General features: G+C 38.7%; 1 protein-coding gene across 5 annotated transcripts in view; it reads left to right on the plus strand.

Moving 5' to 3' along the window:
• Window positions 1-22163, plus strand: part of LOC127453917 (ubiquitin carboxyl-terminal hydrolase 45-like) — a 79906-nt gene that overhangs the window by 40109 nt on the left and 17634 nt on the right. For 4 of the 5 annotated variants that reach the window (XM_051720693.1, XM_051720695.1, XM_051720692.1 and 1 more), the window contains exon 9: window positions 10628-10715. In XM_051720693.1, the coding sequence (XP_051576653.1) occupies window positions 10628-10715 (88 nt within the window). Of the gene's footprint in view, window positions 1-10627; window positions 10716-11938; window positions 12033-22163 lie in introns of those variants that run through there. The other variant, XM_051720696.1, reaches the window with a different exon arrangement.

Here is a 22163-nt window from a genome sequence, read left to right on the forward strand (position 1 = left end):
ATATTAGATAAATCTAAAATTAATGCGTTAACTTTGGCAGCCCTAAATAAAATTTATGGCAAATTAAATATGTGGAACAATTGTAATATATTTTACACAATATTTAGTACAATTTATTTTACTATATTTAAAATGTATTTATATATTTGAATTATAATACAATTTATATAACATGTATAAAATTAACTTTATTTAAAAATATGTTTATTTAAATTTATTAATACAGTATTTAAAAATACCTGAAACATTTACACAAAAATATTTTTAAACACTTGTATTTACAACTGATATATATATATATATATATATATATATATATATATATATATATATATATATATATATATATATATAAACTTGTGAACCAGTTGAATTTTTACATGTGGTTTTCTCATGTGTCCTGACATGTTGCAATCTAAAGTGTGCTGCCACTGTACATTACCATAGTAAAGGCAAAGAGTTGCATAAGGGTGGTGTTGATGAGAGAAGATATAGTAAGAAACAGAGAGGTGAAGGGAGGCCATCTTTCCAGACCCTCTGCTCATGACCTGGTAGGTACAGGTGGCTGGAATTTCTTTTCCCCACTCCAGTCACTCAGAGCCAGGCAGAACGTCCGACCTCATCAGTCCATATTTGAGGCGTTCCAGACTGCCTAACTATCCGTCCTGCTAGTGCATTCATTCACCTAGTCTGTCCTTACATGCACACAGAAACAGCTTCCTAGCTTAGCAGGTAATAGCAAAAGCATTTACGAGCAGCTGGCAGCCCCAGGCATCCCAACCCAACACTTTGACTTGCCCCTTTACCCTTGCATTTATCACCAGGCCAAATGGCCTTCCCATCATCCTGACCAGCTATCCAGCCTTAATGCTAACACTGCACAACAGGTTGATGCAGGGCCAAATCCAGCCGCACATATGTCCCCCACAGCTGGCTCACATCTGGCTAACGCCAGGCAATCTAAGGAGTTATCTCCCAAATGCCTGTTTTCTGCTAGATTTACTACAGGGTTAGCTTGGAGGAAGGACAAATAGATATCTACATTTTTTTTGTTATTAAAGGTTTTAATTGATTCCTTATAACATATATATATATATATATAAAATAAAAAAAACAGAATATTTGGAATCACATTATATTATTTACAACCCTTCCTCCCGAACATTAACCACCCCACCACTCAACACAAACAGATAACCCAGTGGTCAAATACAATTGACAAAGACACACAAACAAACAATAAAACAGAAGAAAATATTTAGAAATACATTTAAAAAAAGTATATGTTCAAAAACAAAAGGCTACAACATACACATTTAAAACAAAACATCTCCCTCCCCGAGAGCCCTCCAAAAAGGCCAAATAACTGCCCCACCTCCTGATGAACATATCCATGTTGCCTAGCCTTCTATATGATAACTCTCCCCAATATGCCACCCTGCACATCTCCTCGCACCACTCATGAAACGAGGGGGCTCCAGCTGACTTCCATCCTCTAAGGATAATCTCTACACCGGCCAGGATCCAATTCTTCATGTACTTATCTCCTACATCAATGACTGCCCCGTCACCCAAAATACAGAGCCTGGGGCAAAAGGAGATCCGGGTACCCAATACGTTGGCCATAAAATTCTGGACCCTCAACCAGAACTCCTGTATCTTACGACACCCCCAAAAAACATGGGTGGTGTCTCCATCTTCTAAATGGCATCGCCAGCAGGTGGGTGTGTCCTTAAGACCAAGCCTATACAATTTAGAAGGGGTCCAAAAAAATCTATGTAGAATCTTAAATTGCATAAGGTGCACCCTTGCATCTCTAGATGCAGACTTGACATTTTTAAGAATCCTAGCCCACACTCAAAACAAAAACAAATTTAAATCTTCCTCCCATAATCTTTTGAGGGAATTTAAAGCTACGGCGCCCAGCTGGATGGCCGTTACTGGACAGTACGCTGTCAAAGCCAAAACTTCGGATTTAGACCAATTGACTTTGTATCCTGAGAACTTGGAAAAGGAATTAAAAATTCTGTGGAGGCAAGGCATAGATCTAGTAGGGTCGGAGACGAGTAATAAAATATAATCTGCGTAATGCAGAAGCTTATGCACCACACCTCCCGCCGTCACCCCTGGAAAATCATCCTCCTTTCTTATTGCGGCTGCTAATGGTTACAGGGCAAGACAGAACAATAATGGGGAAAGAGGGCAACCCTGCCGAGTGCCCCTATTCAGAGTAAAATTATCTGAAATTAATCCATTTGTTTGTACCGCTGCTACGGGGTGTTTATAAAGTAACTTAATCCAACCAATAAATGTACTCCCGAACCCATACATTTCCAAAATCTTAAAAAGATAATCCCATTCTACCATATCAAACGCCTTTTCGGCGTCATGTGAGATGGCAGCGACCGGAGACTGATCATTCGCTACTGACCACATGATATTGATGAGACGCCTGATGTTATCAGAAGAGCTGCGGCCCCGAATAATCCCCACCTGATCTATATGTATAAGAGATGTCATAACCTTACTTAATCGGTTAGCCAAAATTTTTGACAAAATGTTTACATCTAGTTGGATCAGGGAGATTGGACGGTAACTTTTACACTCGCTTGGGTCTTTGTCCTTTTTAAGAATCAGACTGATCCGTGCTTGTGTCATGGTTGTGTCATGGTTGGAGGAAGCTTTCCCTTCTTTAATGATTCAGTATAAACTTCTAACAAAAGTGGAGCCAGTTCTGTAGCATGGGGTCTAAAAAATTCTGCAGCAAAACCATCTGGCCCCAGAGCCTTGCCAGTAGGTAGGGACTTAATTACCTCGTCAAGCTCCTCCAAGGTTATCTCAGAATCAAGAGCGTTTTTTTGCTCAGTCTTCAGTTTAGGAAGATCTAATGGTTCCACAAAGTTTCTAATATCTTCATCAGTAGACGAAGATGTGGAACTATAAAGATCAAGATAGAATTCTTTAAAGGCATTATTAATATCAATGGCTGAGGTAAAAAATTCACCACCAGCAGATTTCACTGAGGGAATGGTAGAAAAAGACTCTCTCTGCTTTATATATCTAGCCAAAAGCTTCCCTGCTTTGTCCCCCGACTCAAAGTATGACTGTCTTGGCCTGAATAACCAAAACTCCACTTTCTGCGACAAAATAGTATTATATCTGTATTTCAATCGGGTCAATTCTCTGAGGCCGTCAGATGACATACGGCACTTCAGCTCTGCCTCTGCCCTTTTAATATTTCCTTCCAACTCCACGAGTTCTTGTGCTTTGGATTTTTTGATGAATGAGGTATACTGTATGATCCGACCCCTAAGTGCCTCACAAGCCACACCCACAGAGGATACCGAGGACCAGTTGGTCTCCATATAAACACTGATTTCAGTCTTTAACATTTGTTGGAATTCAGGATTTTGCAAACGGGATACATTAAGGCGCCAACTATATGATTTCTTTTCCTCTATATGTGGCAACACCTCTAAACCAGGGCGTGTTCCGAGACTAAGATATTTCCAATTGAGCAATCAACAATAGATGAAATGAAGGATTTGGATATATAAAAAAAAATCTATTCTAGAATAAATCTTATGGACTGATGAAAACAGTTTATAGTTCCTACCAGATGGGTTCAAAAGATTTTTACACATCCTGTGAAGCGTCAATGTTGCTCTAGGAGGCTTGCACACTTTTGCTTCACTATGATCAAGGACTGAGTCCATCAAAAGATTAAAGTCTCCTCCCAAAATTATATCATGAGGGGTGCCAGCGGCTTGTAACATCCCTTCAAGATCTATAAAAAAGCTCTGATCATCAGCATTAGGTGCGTAAATATTAGCTTTGCCCCTGAATTTCTGCTAAAACAATAATGACTCTTCCTAATGTATCATTAAACTGTTTGAGAAATTTGAATTGTAAATGTTTATTTACCAATATAATGACTCCCTTGCTCTTACTTGAGCCAGCACTAAAGAAAACATGTCCACCCCATATCTTCCCAAATTTTTCAGCTTCCTGCGGGGAAAGATGTGTTTCTTGAAGAAACACAATATCATATTTCTTATGTTTAAGAAAAGAAATAACCTTCCTTCTTTTTATGGGGTGCCCCAACAATTCACATTCCACGTGGAGAGAGATAGTACACTCATATTAACATTTGACATTTCAACATCAATGCAACAATAAAACCCTGAACAAAACAAACAGAAAAAAGAAAAATGTGCGCATTAACCCCACGCACAAAAGCGCCAACCAGCGTCAATCCCTTAAAACTCGAGTCCGTGTACGCCTACGAGAGCCCCCAGGACAACTTTGCCATCGGATTGCTCAGTTTTGCCTAACAAATTTGTAAGGCAAAATTACATAACATCAAATATTTTGTAAAATAAACCCCTGCCAATAGGCAGAATAAACACAAAGAACGTGTATACTCATTCACAGAACAGTCTTAAAGGTGTGTTCCTTCACAAAATAAACTCCAGCTGATATAAAGCCGTTCAGTTTCCTCGGTCAGACAAACAAATCTTCAGTGAGCCAGCTGATGAGTGCAGTAGATTACATAATCATTCCAATGTCCCATGAAAATACTCCACAAATCATACTCCAGCCAACAGGAGGCATAAGCACAAGGAACTGACAGATTCATCCATAACTGTCCCGAAGTAATGTTATTTAACAACACAAGCTCTAACCGCTAGGTGGAACCAGCACAAAAGGAAACAAAACACGCATCCGGTTCCTCGGATGGTCAAGAGTCAATTCACTTGGAGGCTGCATAAAAGTATGTCCCATAATTTACACAGTCCGCCAACTTTATAAAAGACATCCTTTGTGTCGGCATGTAGATATTTTGCAGTGATCCGTAGTGTCTATTCTCAATCTGCCCGGGAACTTCATTGTACAAGTGATCTTCCGTCAATGCAAAAGTTTCTTTAAGGAAAAGTGTTAATCCACAAAACAAAACAAACTCCAACCACTCGGCGGAGCCAATGCAAAAAGAAACAAAAATGGCGCCCAGCTTCCTCCGAAAGCCAGAGTATATACAGTGAGTCAATCCACTCACAAGAAAAACACCCAATGGTTACTCATCCATTGTTTCAATAAAAGACATTGCCTGATTGGGACATGTAAATACTTTGCTGCTGTCCTTGGTGTTTATTCTCAGTCTGGCTGGAAACATCAGAGCAAAAGTGATCTTCCGCTGATATAAGAGTTTCTTGCATTCCTTAAACCGATCGCGTTTCTCTCGTCCAGTTCGCAAGGTCCAGGAACAAGAAAATATTGTAATTCTTCCAAGAAAGCTTTCCTTTGCTCCTCGCCTGGCGTAACACGAGATTTTTATCGGATGATTTCAAAAATTTGGCCAAAATCGTTCAGGGCCTTCCTCCCTCAGCGGATCTGTGAGCTGGGACTCTGTGGCCTGTTATGTTGAGCAGACTCGGGAAAAGCTCGTCTAGGAATTTCACCATATCTCTGCCCTCCTCATGCTCAGGAATTCCAACAAATTGAATGGTATTCCTGTGGCTTCTATTCTCAAGATCTTCAAGCTTTTCAAGAACACGTTCCAAATCAACTTTGGTCGCGGGCGGATTAGCAGCTAATTCCCTCTCTGATGCCTCCAAATAATCAATTCGTTTTTCAACATCTGTCACTCTTGTGACTAGCTCAGAGAATTTTTTTTTCCATCGCCGTAATCGATCGACGTATTACAGCGAGATCCTCCAAGTCCGCAAGTACCTTCGTCAACAGCACCAACATGTTAGACAGTTGACGCTAGATTCCTTCTCCCACCGCACCATCCAAATCGAGTCCCCAGTCCACAGGCCTGTCTGGGCTTTCATTTTGAACCCGTAAGTGTCTTTTAATGTCTCCAGAGCCCGATGAATTTGACTTCTTTGCCATGTTTACCTCAAACAGCAAATGTGTAACTGGGTGTATCGAATTTCACTGGATTATATCATGAAAATAATAAAAAAATTAGCAAAGTTCGCAGAGCTGTCTCTCACACGTCTGCCCTTCGCATGGCGTCACCGTACTCTCAATAGATATCTACATTGATCTATACGCTCTGTTCTGCATTCTGTCATATTTGACATGGCTATGTCTGGTTCTGTTCTATAGTTTCTAGACAGTTTAAGTCTAGACTGTTTTTAGACAGTTTAACCAGTATCTGTAATAGGAAATGCACTTTGAATGCAATGGTCTCAGAAACCTTGACTGTTCACGGTTTAAATTTATTGAGAATATTTTGTGGGCATTACAAAAGTAAACTTAATGTAAACAAGGCAACTTTAAAGAATTGCACAAAATAGCATCTGAACAGTAAGCAAAGCTCATACTCACATACAATGAAATTGCTTGAGGATCACAGTTTTGGTTTCCTGTGTTAATGTATTTCTTTCTCAGACAGAAAGGTTAACATTTTAGCTTGTTCACTTTTTTATTTTTTAAAGGTGCAGTATGTAAGATTCAGAAACCCTTGTTATTAATGACACCTGTGGCCCTTAAGTGAACTGCAGCCTGTAGCTCGTGATCGCACGCACTCCATAGGGAACAGAACAAAGAGACTGAACTTGATTCACCGGCTTCATGGTGACAGATGAGGTAGCATAATTAAAATTACTTCGAGACTGCATATTATATTTGACTCTCCAGTGCTGGAACAGGGCTAAAACAAAGTGTGGATATAGGTCTGACTTTGCGAGACTGTAGTTTGAAGTAATCACTTTTCTTTGCATGATACATTGACTGCATTTATACAATAGCCTATGTCGGTGTTAGCTAGCTAGCCAGCTTTATCAATAGCTGTTAGCTAAATTTGGTGGATGTTGACAGTAGCTGTTTATAAAATAGACTGTACATTATAAATATGTTGACACAATTCATATTGATGTGATTCCATCACAGCTGTCATTTTGATATCGATGCGCTATTGTTTTATAATAATAGATTGTATATTTTTTCTGTATAACCAAGTTAAGTTACACTAATGAATGGAGCTTTTTGCATTATCTTGAACATTGTCTAGCATTCATTTCATGTATTATTGTAGTTTACCTTGCTGAATAATTACAGATTAACATTATGTCAGTTACTGTGAATCAGCATACCTGACTTTTAGGATAAGAGAAGATCGTTGAAATTATTTGAAAGTTACGAAGCAAGGTAGCTTGCAGTTCGTCAGTGTTAGCAGGCAAGATCAAGTTAGCTAAAATTACACAGATCAGTCCTTATGGCACTATATTTCACATGCTTTGCAGTTATGTAAGCTTACCTGTCCAATAAGAAGAATGCCAATTCAGGGTCGGTTTTGATCCCCAAAACCAAACGAATGTCCCTCCAGGAATCAAATACCCTGCTGATGTTCAGTCTAGTTTTTGCTCGACCACGATCACGTTCCCACTTAGCCAGACGGGAATTTTTTTTTTGTTTTTTTGTAGGAGTCGGTGTTGTGCTGGGAGCCGGACGTTTGCTGGATTCAATTTCTAAGATAACGTTACCTAGTGTTGCAGTATGTTGTCGCTGTTGAATAGCGGAAGCACTGAGGCAAGGCTCTCAGGAGCACGCAAAAACATCACATCCTTTGGATTTTCCAGGCAAAAGCGACCCGCTCCCTTCGCATGAAAATCAGTCTGCAGGCTTTAATAGGCAACCTAGGAAGTCCGGGAAGGGCTCATTTTTTAAGTTGCGTTACAAGCCGTTCACACATTGGCAAAAAATAAAAGGCGAATATTACATGAAAAAAGTTACATATTGCACCTTTAAATAACCAACCAAGTTTAGTTTTGCCACAGCCATGAATTATGATTTGCTACTTGCTAGTCACTGACAGGTGGTGTTAGGGGAAGGGACATTCTCATTCTATAGAGCAGCATTTGATTGGACAAAAATCTGTGTAGTGCAAGATAAGTCAGCAATATTTTTAGCTTGTTTTCATGGAAGAGAAAGATTGGAAAAGTTAAATGCATATATCTTATATGATTTTGTCAACTGTTAGGAGTAGACTTGCAAAAAGATGGCACCAAAGCTAATAGACATGGACTAAAAGTCACGAAACTCCAATCTGGATTTCATGGGGTCTTTGACGATGTGAATATACGCCCTCACTGTAAGAGCACTGCGTGTCCATTGAGAATGCTGAATAATTTGTTATGGGACATTTGGAGAAACTACACTCATTAAGCACTTTATTAGGAACACCTGTGTACCTACTTATGCAATTGTCTAATCAGCCAATCGTGTGGCAGCAGTGCAATGCATAAAATCATTCATATACGGGTCAGGAGCGCCATTTAATGTTCACATCAACCATCAGAATGGGGAAAAAAATCAGAATTTGATCTCAGTGATTTCGACCGTGGCATGATTGTTGGTGCCAGATAGGCTGGTTTGAGTATTTCTGTAACTGCTGATCTCCTGGGATTTTCATGCACAACAGCCTCTAGAGTTTATTCAAAATGGTGCCAAAAACATAAAACATCCAGTTAGCAGCAGTTCTGTGGACAGAAATGCCTTGTTGATGAGAGAGGTCAATGGAGAATGGCCAGACTGGTTCGAGCTGATAGAAAGGCTACAGTAACTCAGAAAACCATTCTGTATAATTGTAGTGAGCAGAATAGCATCTCAGAATGCACAACACGTTGAACCTTGAGGCAGATGGGCTACAATAGCAGAAGACCATGTCAGGCACTTTATTAGGACCATAGTGTTCCTAATAAAGTGCTCAGTGAGTGTATGTGCTTTTTTGTACTGATTGGGGGAATGACAAAGTGCGGGAGTGGAATGTAATGTTTGTTTAAACAGAGAACAATGTTACAAACATGCACGTATAAAACAAGCACTGTCAAATATTTGTATTTGTTTGTGCAAAGAATAAACCACATCGCGCGGTGTATAAGATGCATATTATGCCGCGTGCTTAGGATGTTTAAAGCGTGTTTGTAAGTATTGTTTCTGAATGTTGGGAATGACTTTGTTTATCATCCTTTATTGCTTGGGTAATATGTAGGGAAGCATTGTAAAATGGGGACTTACCCCATACATTCGAATGGCTGGTAGAGTGCATTGTTATGGCATGTGTACACGCGTTAAGGCAGGCGCATCCATACGTATTATACTTACAGGAAGATGTATAATAAAATATATATATTGGTTATTTATTAAAATTTATGCTTTAGTGGGGCCTGGGTAGCTCAGCTAGTATTGACGCTGATTACCACCCCTGGAGTCGCGAGTTCTAATCCAGGGTGTGCTGAGTGACTCCAGCCAGGTCTCCTATGCAACCAAATTGGCCGGTTGCTAGGGAGGGTAGAGTCACATGGGGTAACCTCCTCGTGGTCGCGATTAGTGGTTCTCGCTCTCAATGGGGTGCGTGGTAAGTTGTGTGTGGATCGCGGAGAGTAGCATGAGCCTCCACATGCTGGGAGTCTCCACGGTGTCATGCACAACAAGCCATGTGATAAGATGTGCGAATTGACAGTCTAAGAAGCAGAGGCAACTGGGACTTGTCCTCTGCCGCCCGGATTGAGGTGAGTAACCACGCCACCATGAGGACCTACTAAGTAGTGGGAATTGGGCATTCCAAATTGGCGAGAAAAGGGGGTAAAAAAAATTATGCTTTTGAAATGTCTAAATTGTTTTTAGATATTAGGTAAATTGTAATTTTTTTATTACATTTTTTTTTTTAGAATTCATTGTTCGATATGAAGTATTTTGTTGTTAAAATATTAATTTAATTATGCCAAATATGGAATGACCTGTGTGTTATAAAAGGGTGGTGAGCCCATGCAGAAGGGAGTGTGCAGCTCTGGTGTGAGAGTGTGCAATAGTAACTATTTATTTTTATTTTTGTTTATGTTATCTTGTTTGTTTTGTCTTGTCCATATGTTTGTTCTTGTTTACTTAGCCTGTCAGCATCCTCTAACATCTAGTAAAACCCAGACTCTATAAGACCCAAAGCTACTTTGTAGAGCTTGTTCAATTCATCTATCTAAACATTCGCTTGGACACACTATGTTACATGGTCTCTCTGTGAAGCTGTTTTTGATGAAAAAGGTGTCTCTGGGAATTAAATACTAATTCAGTATTTTAGATTTTTAAATTAATTTTCAGTGCTTTGAAGTAATAAAAAATATCACCAAACTAAATTCCAATCTATGATTTGTAATTCAGTAGAATGAGAGAATTGGTTAAAGGTCTAAATACTTTTTATATATCTCGGTGTATGAAATTGTGTGTGTGTGTGTGTGTGTGTGTGTTTGTTTTTTTGTGTGTGTGTGTGTGTGTGTGTGTGTGTGTGTGTGTGTGTGATTGACCTCAACTGGTTGAATGAAAGTTGTCAATGAAAAATAATAGCTGCCTCTAAGATCCAGAAACCTGGTGAGAGACAGCGAGAGTCACCTCATGCAGCATTACAGACAAGGCCTTGAGAGAAGATTATGTCCATTCTTCTCCAGTCTTTAGTTATCTATATTCTGCCGATTGCTTTTTGTGTGGGGCTAATTGGTGTTTGCGTGGCTTTGGCTCCTTTTGTCGCTATGCTTTTGTGCCAATGTGTTTGTGTGACATGAATTTTGATTCTCTCTCTCTCTCTCTCTCTCTCTCTCTCTCTCTCTCTCTGTCTGTCTGTCTGCAGGGCCCCTCGCTTTAAGGGTTACCAGCAACAAGACAGTCAAGAACTGCTGCACTACCTCCTGGACTCCATGAGAGTGGAGGAGACGAAGGTGAGTATTGAGCTCAGAATAAAATTGACGAATGATAAATTCTGTTTGTAAAACAGTTAATTGTGGTCCTCTTATCTGATTGGGCAAGCAGCGTTCCAAGAGTGTTGATTTCTTTTTAGTAAAACAGCACTTGAATATGAGCGTTCCAGAAGGAGAACAACAACCATTTTAAGTGTTAAATTAGTTTAGGCTTAACTTGTGCAGTTTTTGGCTGTCATAACAACTTGAAATAGTTAATGATACCAATGTAATTAACCTCGGTCCATAGTTTCACGTCATTCACCCACTCCTTTTGCACATATGTGCTTTAATTTGTACAAATTTAACACCGTAAACATCATCATTATCCGCTAAGAACATACAACGATGCGAGTGAAAACACCGGAAACCAGAAACGAAAACAGGCTTCCATTATGAATTATGGAACACTTCCGCGTTCAGAAAAAAGGTGGATAGAACAAGAAACAGCATCGATGGAGCCCAGCTAAGACTTCACATGCTGCTCAAAATTCTATTGTCCCACTGAGCTCCACTCACATTATTTTCTATGAAATCACATTAAATGTACCCAATTTCATCAAGGGACATACACTTGAAGTCAGAAATTTACATTCACCTTTTTGTGAATTGTTTTTCACAATTCCTGACATTTAATCATAGAAAACATTCCCTGTCTTAGGTCACTTAGGATTACTACTTTATTTTAAGAATGTGAAATGTCAGAATAATAGTAGAGAGAATGATTTTATTTCAGCTTTTATTTATTTTATCACATTCCCTGTGGGTCAGAAGTTTACATACACTTTGTTAGTATTTGGTAGCATTGCCTTTAAATTGTTTAACTTGGGTCAAACATTTTGGGTAGCCTTCCACAAGCTTCTCACAAAAAGTTGCTGGAATTTAGGTCCATTCCTCCTGACAGAACTGGTTTAACTGAGTCAGGTTTGTAGGCCTCCTTGTTCGCACATGCTTTTTCAGTTCTGCCCACAAATTTTCTATCGGATTGAGGTCAGGGCTTTGTGATGGCCACTCCAATACCTTGACTTTGTTGTCCTTAAACCATTTTACCACAACTTTGGAGGTATGCTTGGGGTCATTGTCCATTTGGAAGACCCATTTGCAACTGAACTTTAACGTCCTTGCTGATGTCTTGAGATGTTGCTTCAATATATCCACATAATTTTCCTTCCTCATGATGCCATCTATTTTGTGAATTGCACCAGTGAACATGATACTGCCAGCCACATGCTTCACGGTTGGGATGGTGTTCTTCGACTTGCAAGTCTCACCCTTTTCCTCCAAACATAACGATGGTCATTATGGCCAAACCAGACCATGACCAGAGGACATTTCTTCAAAAAGTAAGATCTTCATCCCCATGTGCACTTGCAAACTGTTGTCTGGCTTTTTTATGGCTGTTTTGGAGCAGTGGCTTCTTCCTTGCTGAGCAGCCTTTCACGTTGTCAATATAGGACCCATTTTACTGTGGATATAGATACTTGTCTACCTGTGTATAAGTGCCTGATGGGTTCTTCTGCTGTTGTAGCCCATCTGCTTCAAGGTTTGAAGTGTTTTGCATTCTGAGATGCTATTCTGCTCAATACAATTGTACAGAGTGGTTATCTGAGTTACCGTAGCCTTTCTGTCTGCACGAACCAGTCTGGCCATTCTCAGTAGACCTCTCTCATCAACAAGGCATTTCCTTCCGCAGAACTGCTGCTCACTGGATGTTTTTTGGCACCATTCATGGGTAAACTCTAGAGACTGTTGTGCGTGAAAATCCCAGGAGATCAGCAGTTACAGAAATACACAAACCAGCCAGTCTGGCACCAACAATTATGCCACAGTCGAAATCACTGAGATCATATTTTTTCCCCATTCTGATGGTTGATGTAAATATTAAATGAAGCTCCTGAACCGTATCTGCATGATTTTATGCATTGCACTTTTGCCACATGATTGGCTGATTAGATAATCACATGAATAAGTAGGTGTAGAGGTGTTCCTACTAAAGTGCTCAGTGAGTGTACATTATTAACTTCAGCCTATGTTAGAAGATACATTGTGCTTTGGTAATTTTTCAGTAGCTATCAAGTTTTTGTTTTTGTGCTTTGACACCTTGATGAAGCCTATTCCAGGCTAGAAATTGTATAATAAATGTCGGCGTTTCTAAACTTTAAGTTTGCATAGTTGCCCTTTTTTCCCATACACCAACCTGCAAACTCCTCGAAGTCTATGTGTTAATTCTTCAAGTGCCAAAACCCTCATATGTAACTCTGGCCTGTACAGTGAATTGGTTCACTGTTTTGGACTGCTACATACCTCTATTCACTGCACCAATGCGTTCTATGTGTGATACCTGTGCCTTGTCCTACCCATGATGCAGCTTGGCGCTTGTCACCCAGTGTGTGACCAGCTTAAGAGCTACTTTTTCTCAGAAGCACACTCTCATTCTTCCTCATTGTATGTACACTGCCAGTCAAAAGTTTTGAAACACTTAACTAAAATGTTTCTCATGATCTTAAAAATCTTTTGATCTGAAGGCGTATGCTTTAATGTTTGAAATTAGTTTTGAAGACAAAAATATAATTGTGCCACCATATTAATTTATTTCATTATAAAACTAAAATTTAATAAAAATTATTATTTATTTTTTAAATTGATGACTTGGACCAAATAATAAAGAAAAGCAGCCAATAAGTGCCTAACATAGATGGGAACTCCTTCAATACTGTTTAAAAAGCATTCCAAGGTGATACCTCAAGAAGTTGATTGAGAAAATGTCAAGATGTCTACAAATTCTAGGCAAAGGGTGACTACTTTGAAGATGCTAAAATATAACACAGTTTTGATTTATTTTGGATTTTGTTTAGTCACAACATAATTCCCATAGTTTCATTTATGTTATTCCATAGTTATGATGACTTTACTATTTTTCTAAACGTGAAAAAAAAAACAAAAAAACATTATAATAAAGAATGAGTAAGTGTTTCAAAACTTTTGACCAGTAGTGTATAAACTATACCAATCGCTGCAAAGGCCTGCATTTGCAAGCTGACAGGGGGGTTGACCTCTGCTTGGAAGATGCAAAGTGATTTAATAGGGTGGTTCTTGCAGAATTGTAGGGCCAAGACTTAGCTTGTGGGTCGCTTATTTTGTACGTGCCCAGAGCCAGGGGCCAAGACCTTAGCAACCACACCTGTGGCCCTCACTGCCCTAAGAAAACGGGTGCAGAATCGGGTGATGAGCCGCAGGGCCAGCCAGGCCCATTCAGACGCGTGAATGTGGACAGTTGTGCCACTTAGGAACCTTGCAAGTGGCGCGATTGGCCTCATTGTACTCCCTGGGAAGCAGTCAGCTGCTTGCTGAGGCTTTGTGATTGAGGTCCCCATCTCCCTCCCTCTGCTCTTAGGGGAGGCTGAGAGGGAGAACATACAAAACAATCTGGCTTAAATGTCCTTCGTTATTTCAGCATGTGTGCTTCAGCTCATAAACAATCACCAAATATATCTGTTAATACTGATGGAGAGATATAAATATAAAAAAGTGACATGGAAATACATGCGGTTTTCACCCAAAAGGTATTTTTGTTTTCAACTTTAAAAATAGGTTAAGTTATGAAGTTATTATTACATTTATGATCATTTACTTCATAAAGATTCGGTTTGGGTCAAATTTCTTCAGTTCCTCTCTAAGCTGTGGTGAAACAGAGCTGAGAACCCTTTAGTCAGCCATCAAACATGGACAGCACAATATTTATGTTGATCAGCCAATAGGATCAGTGTTCACAATATGCTAATTAATTTAAATTAATTATAACCAATTAGCTGTTGAATAAATATGCTAAGAATGGGCTGCTCAAGTGAGCTCAACTTCTCAAGAGTGTGGGGTGGCGTAGTTATTTTAGGGTGTGTGTGTTTAAATAGTGTGTGTTGTAGCTGGGTCCGACACAGACTGGGGGTTTGGGGGGGCTGAAGAAGAGGGATTAACCAGGCTTTTGACCTAAATAGCCCGTCCTGAGTGTTGGGACGGGACAATGGGGAGACTGGTTGAGCCCCACAAATGTGCCACCACGGCCAATTATCTATTGATTGGTGCTTTACTGTGGCTGTGTCTTCTAACAGCTCTCTCACCAACACAGTCACTGACCATGTCACCTCTGATTAAGACCACAGGGACATTCATACACACACACACACACACACACACACACACACAAGTGCATAAACACTTGTCTTTATGCCTTTTTTGCACACAAACAAAATATATATTGTACAGTGTGCTAGTAAAGCACACACGTTTACTTTACACCAAGTAAATGTGCTCATTGCCTTGCAGTATAGTGTGCCTTAGTTTATTTACCTCAATACAAACTCAAAAAATAAATAAATAAATAATAATAATTTCCAAGGGTAAACAGTTTAAAAACTGAGTGAGAAAGACCATCATGGAACTTATTTGATTGCTTATAGATGTCTGGAAATTCAATATACAGTGCATTTAGAAAGTATTCAGACCCAGAGGCCTCATGCCCATTCAAAGAAAGGGGGCACGTGCCCCCTCAGATATTTGAGCCAAGAGGATTTTAAATGGATTATTTGAACTTCCAAAAACATATTTTTTACCTTTTGATAGCTACATTGAATGATTATTGCATGTAAAAAAAAAAAAAATGTGTATGTGGCAGAAATCTTTATTCACATTTCAGAGTTTTTTTGTCAGTCCAAGTGAGTCACATGTTCCGCTAAAGGCGGCGTCCCGTGGCTGCCTTGGATCGCGCTCAAGGGGAAAGTCGAGCACATATGGGAAAGCACGATGTTAAGCTAATTAATTAAATCAACTTATGTGCAGTTAACCTTTCCCAATCTGTCTCAGTGGAATCTTTTTTTTTTTCATAGTCTAATATAGATTGTCAATATTTTGTTTGATCGGTCGCTGTTCATTTCCTTTGGTGCTGAAATGTGTTTGACTGGTTTTGCAGCGTAACACTCTCTTTTCTTCATGTTTAAAGAAAGCAGCAGTTCCTCTCCAGTCATTATAAAAACTTTTTTAAATTTTTTTATTTAAGTAATGAAAGGCAGTTTTACATGGTTCTTCTGTAGCAGCAGATTTTGTATCCGTTGAGAACTCTGTTTACATTCTCTGTCTATTGAAAAACTGTAATGTGTCAAACAGTGATGGCAATTGTGATAACTGCTGTGATGAGACAGTATTCCGTGTTTTCTTGGCATGTTTCAGAAGACAAAAGACAAACAGATATGGTTTGCTTGGCAACATTTCCACAGTATTCGTCCATTCACTGTTGGAGCGAATCTCTCGTCTGTGAGTTCTTCTCTTTTATAAAATTGTATATCCTCGTTCCCTTTCCTTGCATCATTTCTTCGCGAATTTTCTGTGAAATATCAAGAATATTTGTATTATTTATAATTATTATTTAATAACCTTGTTATTTTCTTTTAGATTCCCTCATGAATAATAACACAAAAAAAACCTCTGCTGGTAAAGAGCTGGCATTTAAAACACATTTCATTTTAATGTGGTGAGGCCTGTGTTTAAAATTCAATGCCCTGTTCAGTCCTTTATTTATTTTAAATGCATCAACAGATTCTTTTTTTATTTTTTTTATTTATAGCCTAAAGATGAGCCATTCATTTATTATCATAGTTTTTTGAAACACTGACGTGCAACCTGAAATTTAGACACTTAGACTATCATCTAAGAGTGAGTTAGGCTACCTTTTGTAAATTATTGTTTGGTTTGATTGTTCTAAAGTTGATATTTGATATATTTTATGTGTCATTTTATTTCTATATTTAGATTTTTTTAAGTGTAGGTTTAAATACTCTGTAGTTGAAATTAGAGGTCAAACTAAAAAATTTAGCCCTTGAAATTCATTTATGAAATAGAGGTAGGCTAAATTTGCGCCTCATTAAATAACTACATTATTTCATGCCTTTGTAAATGTACTATTACACCATATCTATTGTTTTTTAGTGTTATTAGTGCTCTCTTATTTCTTGTTTTGTATTTAGTTAATACACCCGAACGCATATATCATGATGATTTTTTGAGCAGCTATGCGTAAAGTTACTACCCACATGCTGTTTTAGGCATTATAGGTGTTTTTATTTGTTCTATTGTTTTTACTTCATTTATATTAAAATGTATGAATTTGACTCATTATGTAATGAAGACACAAACAAAAAGGGGTATTGATAAAACATGCATCTAAGGGTGAGAAACACTGCTACACCAAAAAAAGAACCACAACAATATTTTACTATCTGACTTTTCTGCTCTGATTTTGATGACAGTTTTGTGCAAACAAAGGTTATAGTTATTAAGCTTATTTATTTTTTGAATGTCTGTTATCCTATTGAAGGTCTGTGCTTAGTGTCTAAGAAACGTCTGATTGGTGTCTTGTGGAAATTACTCCAACCTAATTATACAGGGCTTTGACTAATCAACGACATAACCCACCGACAAGTTGATTTTGAAATGATGCCATTTTACACTTCCCTAGCCGTTGTGTTGTTGAAATGTACTTAATATATTCATTATAAACCCTAATAAATTGTTGTATGCGACAATTATAGTTTATTAAAACCACAAAGGTGAAATATGAATTAGAGCTGTTGTGCCAGATAATGGCCCAACAATGCCCACTTTAAATGTAAAAAATGCCCATGAAAAACAACTCCAGGGTTCAAATATTGCCCCTTGATGGAAAGGTTAATATACAGGTGCATCTCAATAAATTAGAATGTCGTGGAAAAGTTCATTTATTTCAGTAATTCAACTCAAATTGTGAAACTCGTGTATTAAATAAATTCAGTGCACACAGACTGAAGTAGTTTAAGTCTTTGGTTCTTTTAATTGTGATGATTTTGGCTCACATTTAACAAAAACCCACCAATTCACTATCTCAAAAAATTAGAATACATCATAAGACCAATAAAAAAAAACATTTTTAGTGAATTGTTGGCCTTCTGGAAAGTATGTTCATTTACTGTATATGTACTCAATACTTGGTAGGGGCTCCTTTTGCTTTAATTACTGCCTCAATTCGGCGTGGCATGGAGGTGATCAGTTTCTGGCACTGCTGAGGTGGTATGGAAGCCCAGGTTTCTTTGACAGTGGCCTTCAGCTCATCTGCATTTTTTGGTCTCTTGTTTCTCATTTTCCTCTTGACAATACCCCATAGATTCTCTATGGGGTTCAGGTCTGGTGAGTTTGCTGGCCAGTCAAGCACACCAACACCATGGTCATTTAACCAACTTTTGGTGCTTTTGGCAGTGTAGGTAGGTGCCAAATCCTGCTGGAAAATGAAATCAGCATCTTTAAAAAGCTGGTCAGCAGAAGGAAGCCTGAAGTGCTCCAAAATTTCTTGGTAAACGGGTGCAGTGACTTTGGTTTTCAAAAAACACAATGGACCAACACCAGCAGATGACATTGCACCCCAAATCATCACAGACTGTGGAAACTTAACACTGGACTTCAAGCAACTTGGGCTATGAGCTTCTCCACCCTTCAATATTCTAATTTTTTGAGATAGTGAATTGGTGGGTTTTTGTTAAATGTGAGCCAAAATCATCACAATTAAAAGAACCAAAGATTTAAACTACTTCAGTCTGTGTGCACTGAATTTATTTAATACACGAGTTTCACAATTTGAGTTGAATTATTGAAATAAATGAACTTTTCCACGACATTCTAATTTATTGAGATGCACCTGTATATCACTCTGGTATGAATGGCCTCTTTTAGAAATGCTTTAGCCAATAGATACATATGAACTCAAGAAAATTAAAAACTTCAACCTAGGGAACATGCCCGGACCCCCCTTGACAATACACTTCTTTTCAGGTTGTCAGGTTGTTGTGCATGCCCTGATATTAAATCCCGCAGGAATGCGATTATGACATTTTTGTTCTTGAAAAAGTTATTTCATTTTTATAAAATATAACGTAATGGTAATAGATACATGTTAAAAGAACTAATATTACTTTAGAGTGCTTTTAAGTGTCAACCAAGCCCCCCAGCCATGACACCTATTTCAAATGTACTGAGTTTGCATGGATGATTTAAAGAGAAATACAAGACACAAAATACAAACCATTTTATGTAGTTAATTTTCTTTTAGTAAGTTCATTTAGTTAGTTTTATTATCTATAACTTACACTGAACATCCAAAACTACATTTACAGTAATCACCTCATTCAGGGGAAGGCTACATGTTCACCTTCTTTAGAGATAGGCTTCAGCTCACTCTCTGTTGAGCTGAGACACATTATGCACTGACTCTTATGTCGTGTATGGAAAATATGTGCACAAAAGTGGCAAGAGCACAAGAAAGCAATGTAGAAATGTCTGAAGATGTAAAAATGCAATTGAATGCCACCATTACTGATACAATTACTGATTAAAACAGGTGTTTTATACCGTTTCCTGTGATTTATACTGCTTGTATCATATACAGCAATATGAACTTTGCATAAATGGCGGTGATGTGTTGGGTTTGGTTGACCCTGCTGCCCCCTCAAAAAAATTAGGTGCATGACGCCCCTGTTCAGACCCCTTCATTTTTTCACATTTTGTGATGTTGCAGGCTTATGCTAAAATCAATCTAAACTTCATACCCCATAATGACAATGCAAAAATTAGATTTTTGATAAAAAACTGTAATATCACATTGACATAAGTATTCAGACCCTTAACTCAGTACTTAGTTAAAGCACCTTCGGCAGCGATTACAGCCTCAAGTCTATTTGGGTATGATGTGACAAGCTTTGCACACATGGATTTGGGGATTTTCTGCCATTCTTCTATGCAGATCCTCCCAAGCTCTGTCAGATTGGATGGGGACCATCAGTGGACAGCCATTTTCAGGTCTCTCCAGAGGTTTTCGATTGGGTTCAGGTCCGGGCTCTGGCTGGGCCACTCAAGGACATACACAGAGTTGTCCCTAAGCAACTCTTGCATTGTCTTGGCTGTGTGCTTAGGGTCATTGTCCTGTTGGAAGGTGAACCTTCGGCCCAGTCTGAGGTCCTGAGTCCTGGTTGTTCCAAACTTCAATTTTTATTTTTTGTTTTATAGCCTTCCCCAGATCTGTGCCTCGACACAAATGCTGTCTCTGAGCTCTGCTGGCAGTTCCTTTTACCTCATAGCTTGGTTTTTGCTCTGAGATACATTTTCAGCTGTGAAACCTTATATAGACAGGTGTGTGCCTTTCCAAATCATGTCCAGTCAACTGAATTTGCCACAGGTGGAATCAAAGTGTAGAAACATCTCAAAGATGATCCAGAGAAATGGGATGCACCTGAGCTAAATTTCAAGTGTCATACCAAAGGGTCTGAATACTTATATCAATGTGATATTTCAGTTTTTTTTTTCTTTTTAATAAACTTACAAAGTTATCAAAAATAATTTTTTTGCTTAGTCATTAAAGGGTATGGAGTGTAGATTGATGTGGAAAAAAATAATTTAAAGCATTTTAGCATAAGGCTGCATCATAACAAAATGTGAAAAAATGAAGGGGTCAGAATACTTTGTGAATGCACTGTATATATATATATATATATATATATATATATATATATATATGTGTGTGTGTGTGTGTGTGTGTGTGTGTGTATATATATATATATATATATATATATATATATATATATATATATACAGTTGAAGTCAGAAGTTTATGTACACTTAGGTTGAAGTCATTAAAACTAATTTTTTAACCACTCCACATATTTCATATTAGCAAACTATAGTTCTGGCAAGTCATTTAGGACATCTACTTTGTGCATGACAAGTAATTTTTTCCAACAATTGTTTACAGACAGATTGTTTCACTTTTAACTGACTATATCACAATTCTGCTGGGTCAGAATTTTACATTCACTAAGTTAACTGTGCCTTTAAGCAGCTTGGAAAATTCCAGAAAATGATGTCAGGCCTTTAGGCAATTAGCCAATTAGCTTCTGATAGGCTTATTTTTCTAATTGGAGTCAATTGGAGGTGTACCTGTAGATTTATTTTAAGGCCTACTTTCAAACTCAGTGCCTCTTTGCTTGACATCATGGGAAAATCAAAATAAATCAGCCAAGACCTCAGAAAAAACAATAATCAAATCAAATCAAATCACTTTATTGTTACACAACCATATACACAAGTGCAACAGTGGGTGAAAGTCTTGGGTGCAGTTCCAAGCAACATAGCAGTCATGACAGTGATGAGACATATACCAATTTACAATAAAATCAGATTACACAACACAATTTACATATCTAATATACACATAATTACACAACACAATATACAATAATAATATACAATGTACAGTATACAATACACACAGTATAGAATACACATTCACACTATATAAAATACAAAGTATACAATAAAAATAGTATATATAAAATATACAGTATGTTGTATTGTGCTGTATTGACATTCAGGCTATCGGTTGATAGTCAGTTGCCAGTATTGTTAAGAGATAATATAATTTATGACAGTCCCGTGTGAGATATAAGTTTAATAAAGTGCAGTGCTGATGTATATTGATCGTGAGAGATCAAGAGTTCAAAAGTCTTGATTGCTTGGGGGAAGAAGCTGTCATAGAGTCGTCTCGTGCGGGTCCTGATGCTGCGATACCGCCTGCCTGATGGTAGCAGTGAGAGCAGCCCATGGCTCGGGTGGCTGGAGTCTCTGATGAGCCTCCGAGCTTTTTTCACACACTGCCTGGTATATATGTCCTGGAGGGAGGGAAGCTCACCTCCGATGATGTGTCTGGCAGTTTGCACCACCCTTTGCAGGGCTTTGCTGTTGAGGGCGGTGCTGTTGCCGTACCAGGCAGTGATGCAGCCAGTCAGGATGCTCTCTACAGTGCTGGTGTAGAACTGTGAGGATGCGGTGGTTCATTCCAAACTTCCTTAGCCGTCTCAGGCCTCAGTGTGGACAGACCATGTGAGTTCCTCTGTGATGTGGACACCCAGGAACTTGAGGATGCTGACTCTCCGCAGTTGCTCCATTGATGGTGATGGGGCTGTGTTCTCTTTCTTTTCTCCTGAAGTCCACCACAAGCTCCTCGGTCTTACTGACGCTGAGGGAGAGTTTGTGCTCATGACACCAGCATGTCAGAGTGTGCAACACAGCCCTGCGGGGCTACAGTGTTGAGGGTCAGTGATGAGGAGATGTTGCTGCCCATTCTTACCACCTGGCATCTGCTTGACAGGAAGTCCAGGATCCAGCTGCACAGCGAGCTGTTTTAGCCCAGAGCCTGGAGTTTCACATCAAGCCTGGAGGGCACTATGGTGTTGAATGCTGAGCTGTAGTCTACAAACAGCATTCTCACATATGTGTTCCTTTTTTCAAGGTGGGAGAGAGCAGTGTGTAGTGTAGATGCAATGGCATCATCAGTGGAGCGGTTGTTGCGGTATGCAAACTGCA

The sequence above is a fragment of the Myxocyprinus asiaticus genome, chromosome 16 (assembly GCF_019703515.2).
Source record: "Myxocyprinus asiaticus isolate MX2 ecotype Aquarium Trade chromosome 16, UBuf_Myxa_2, whole genome shotgun sequence".
Taxonomy (NCBI): domain Eukaryota; kingdom Metazoa; phylum Chordata; class Actinopteri; order Cypriniformes; family Catostomidae; genus Myxocyprinus; species Myxocyprinus asiaticus.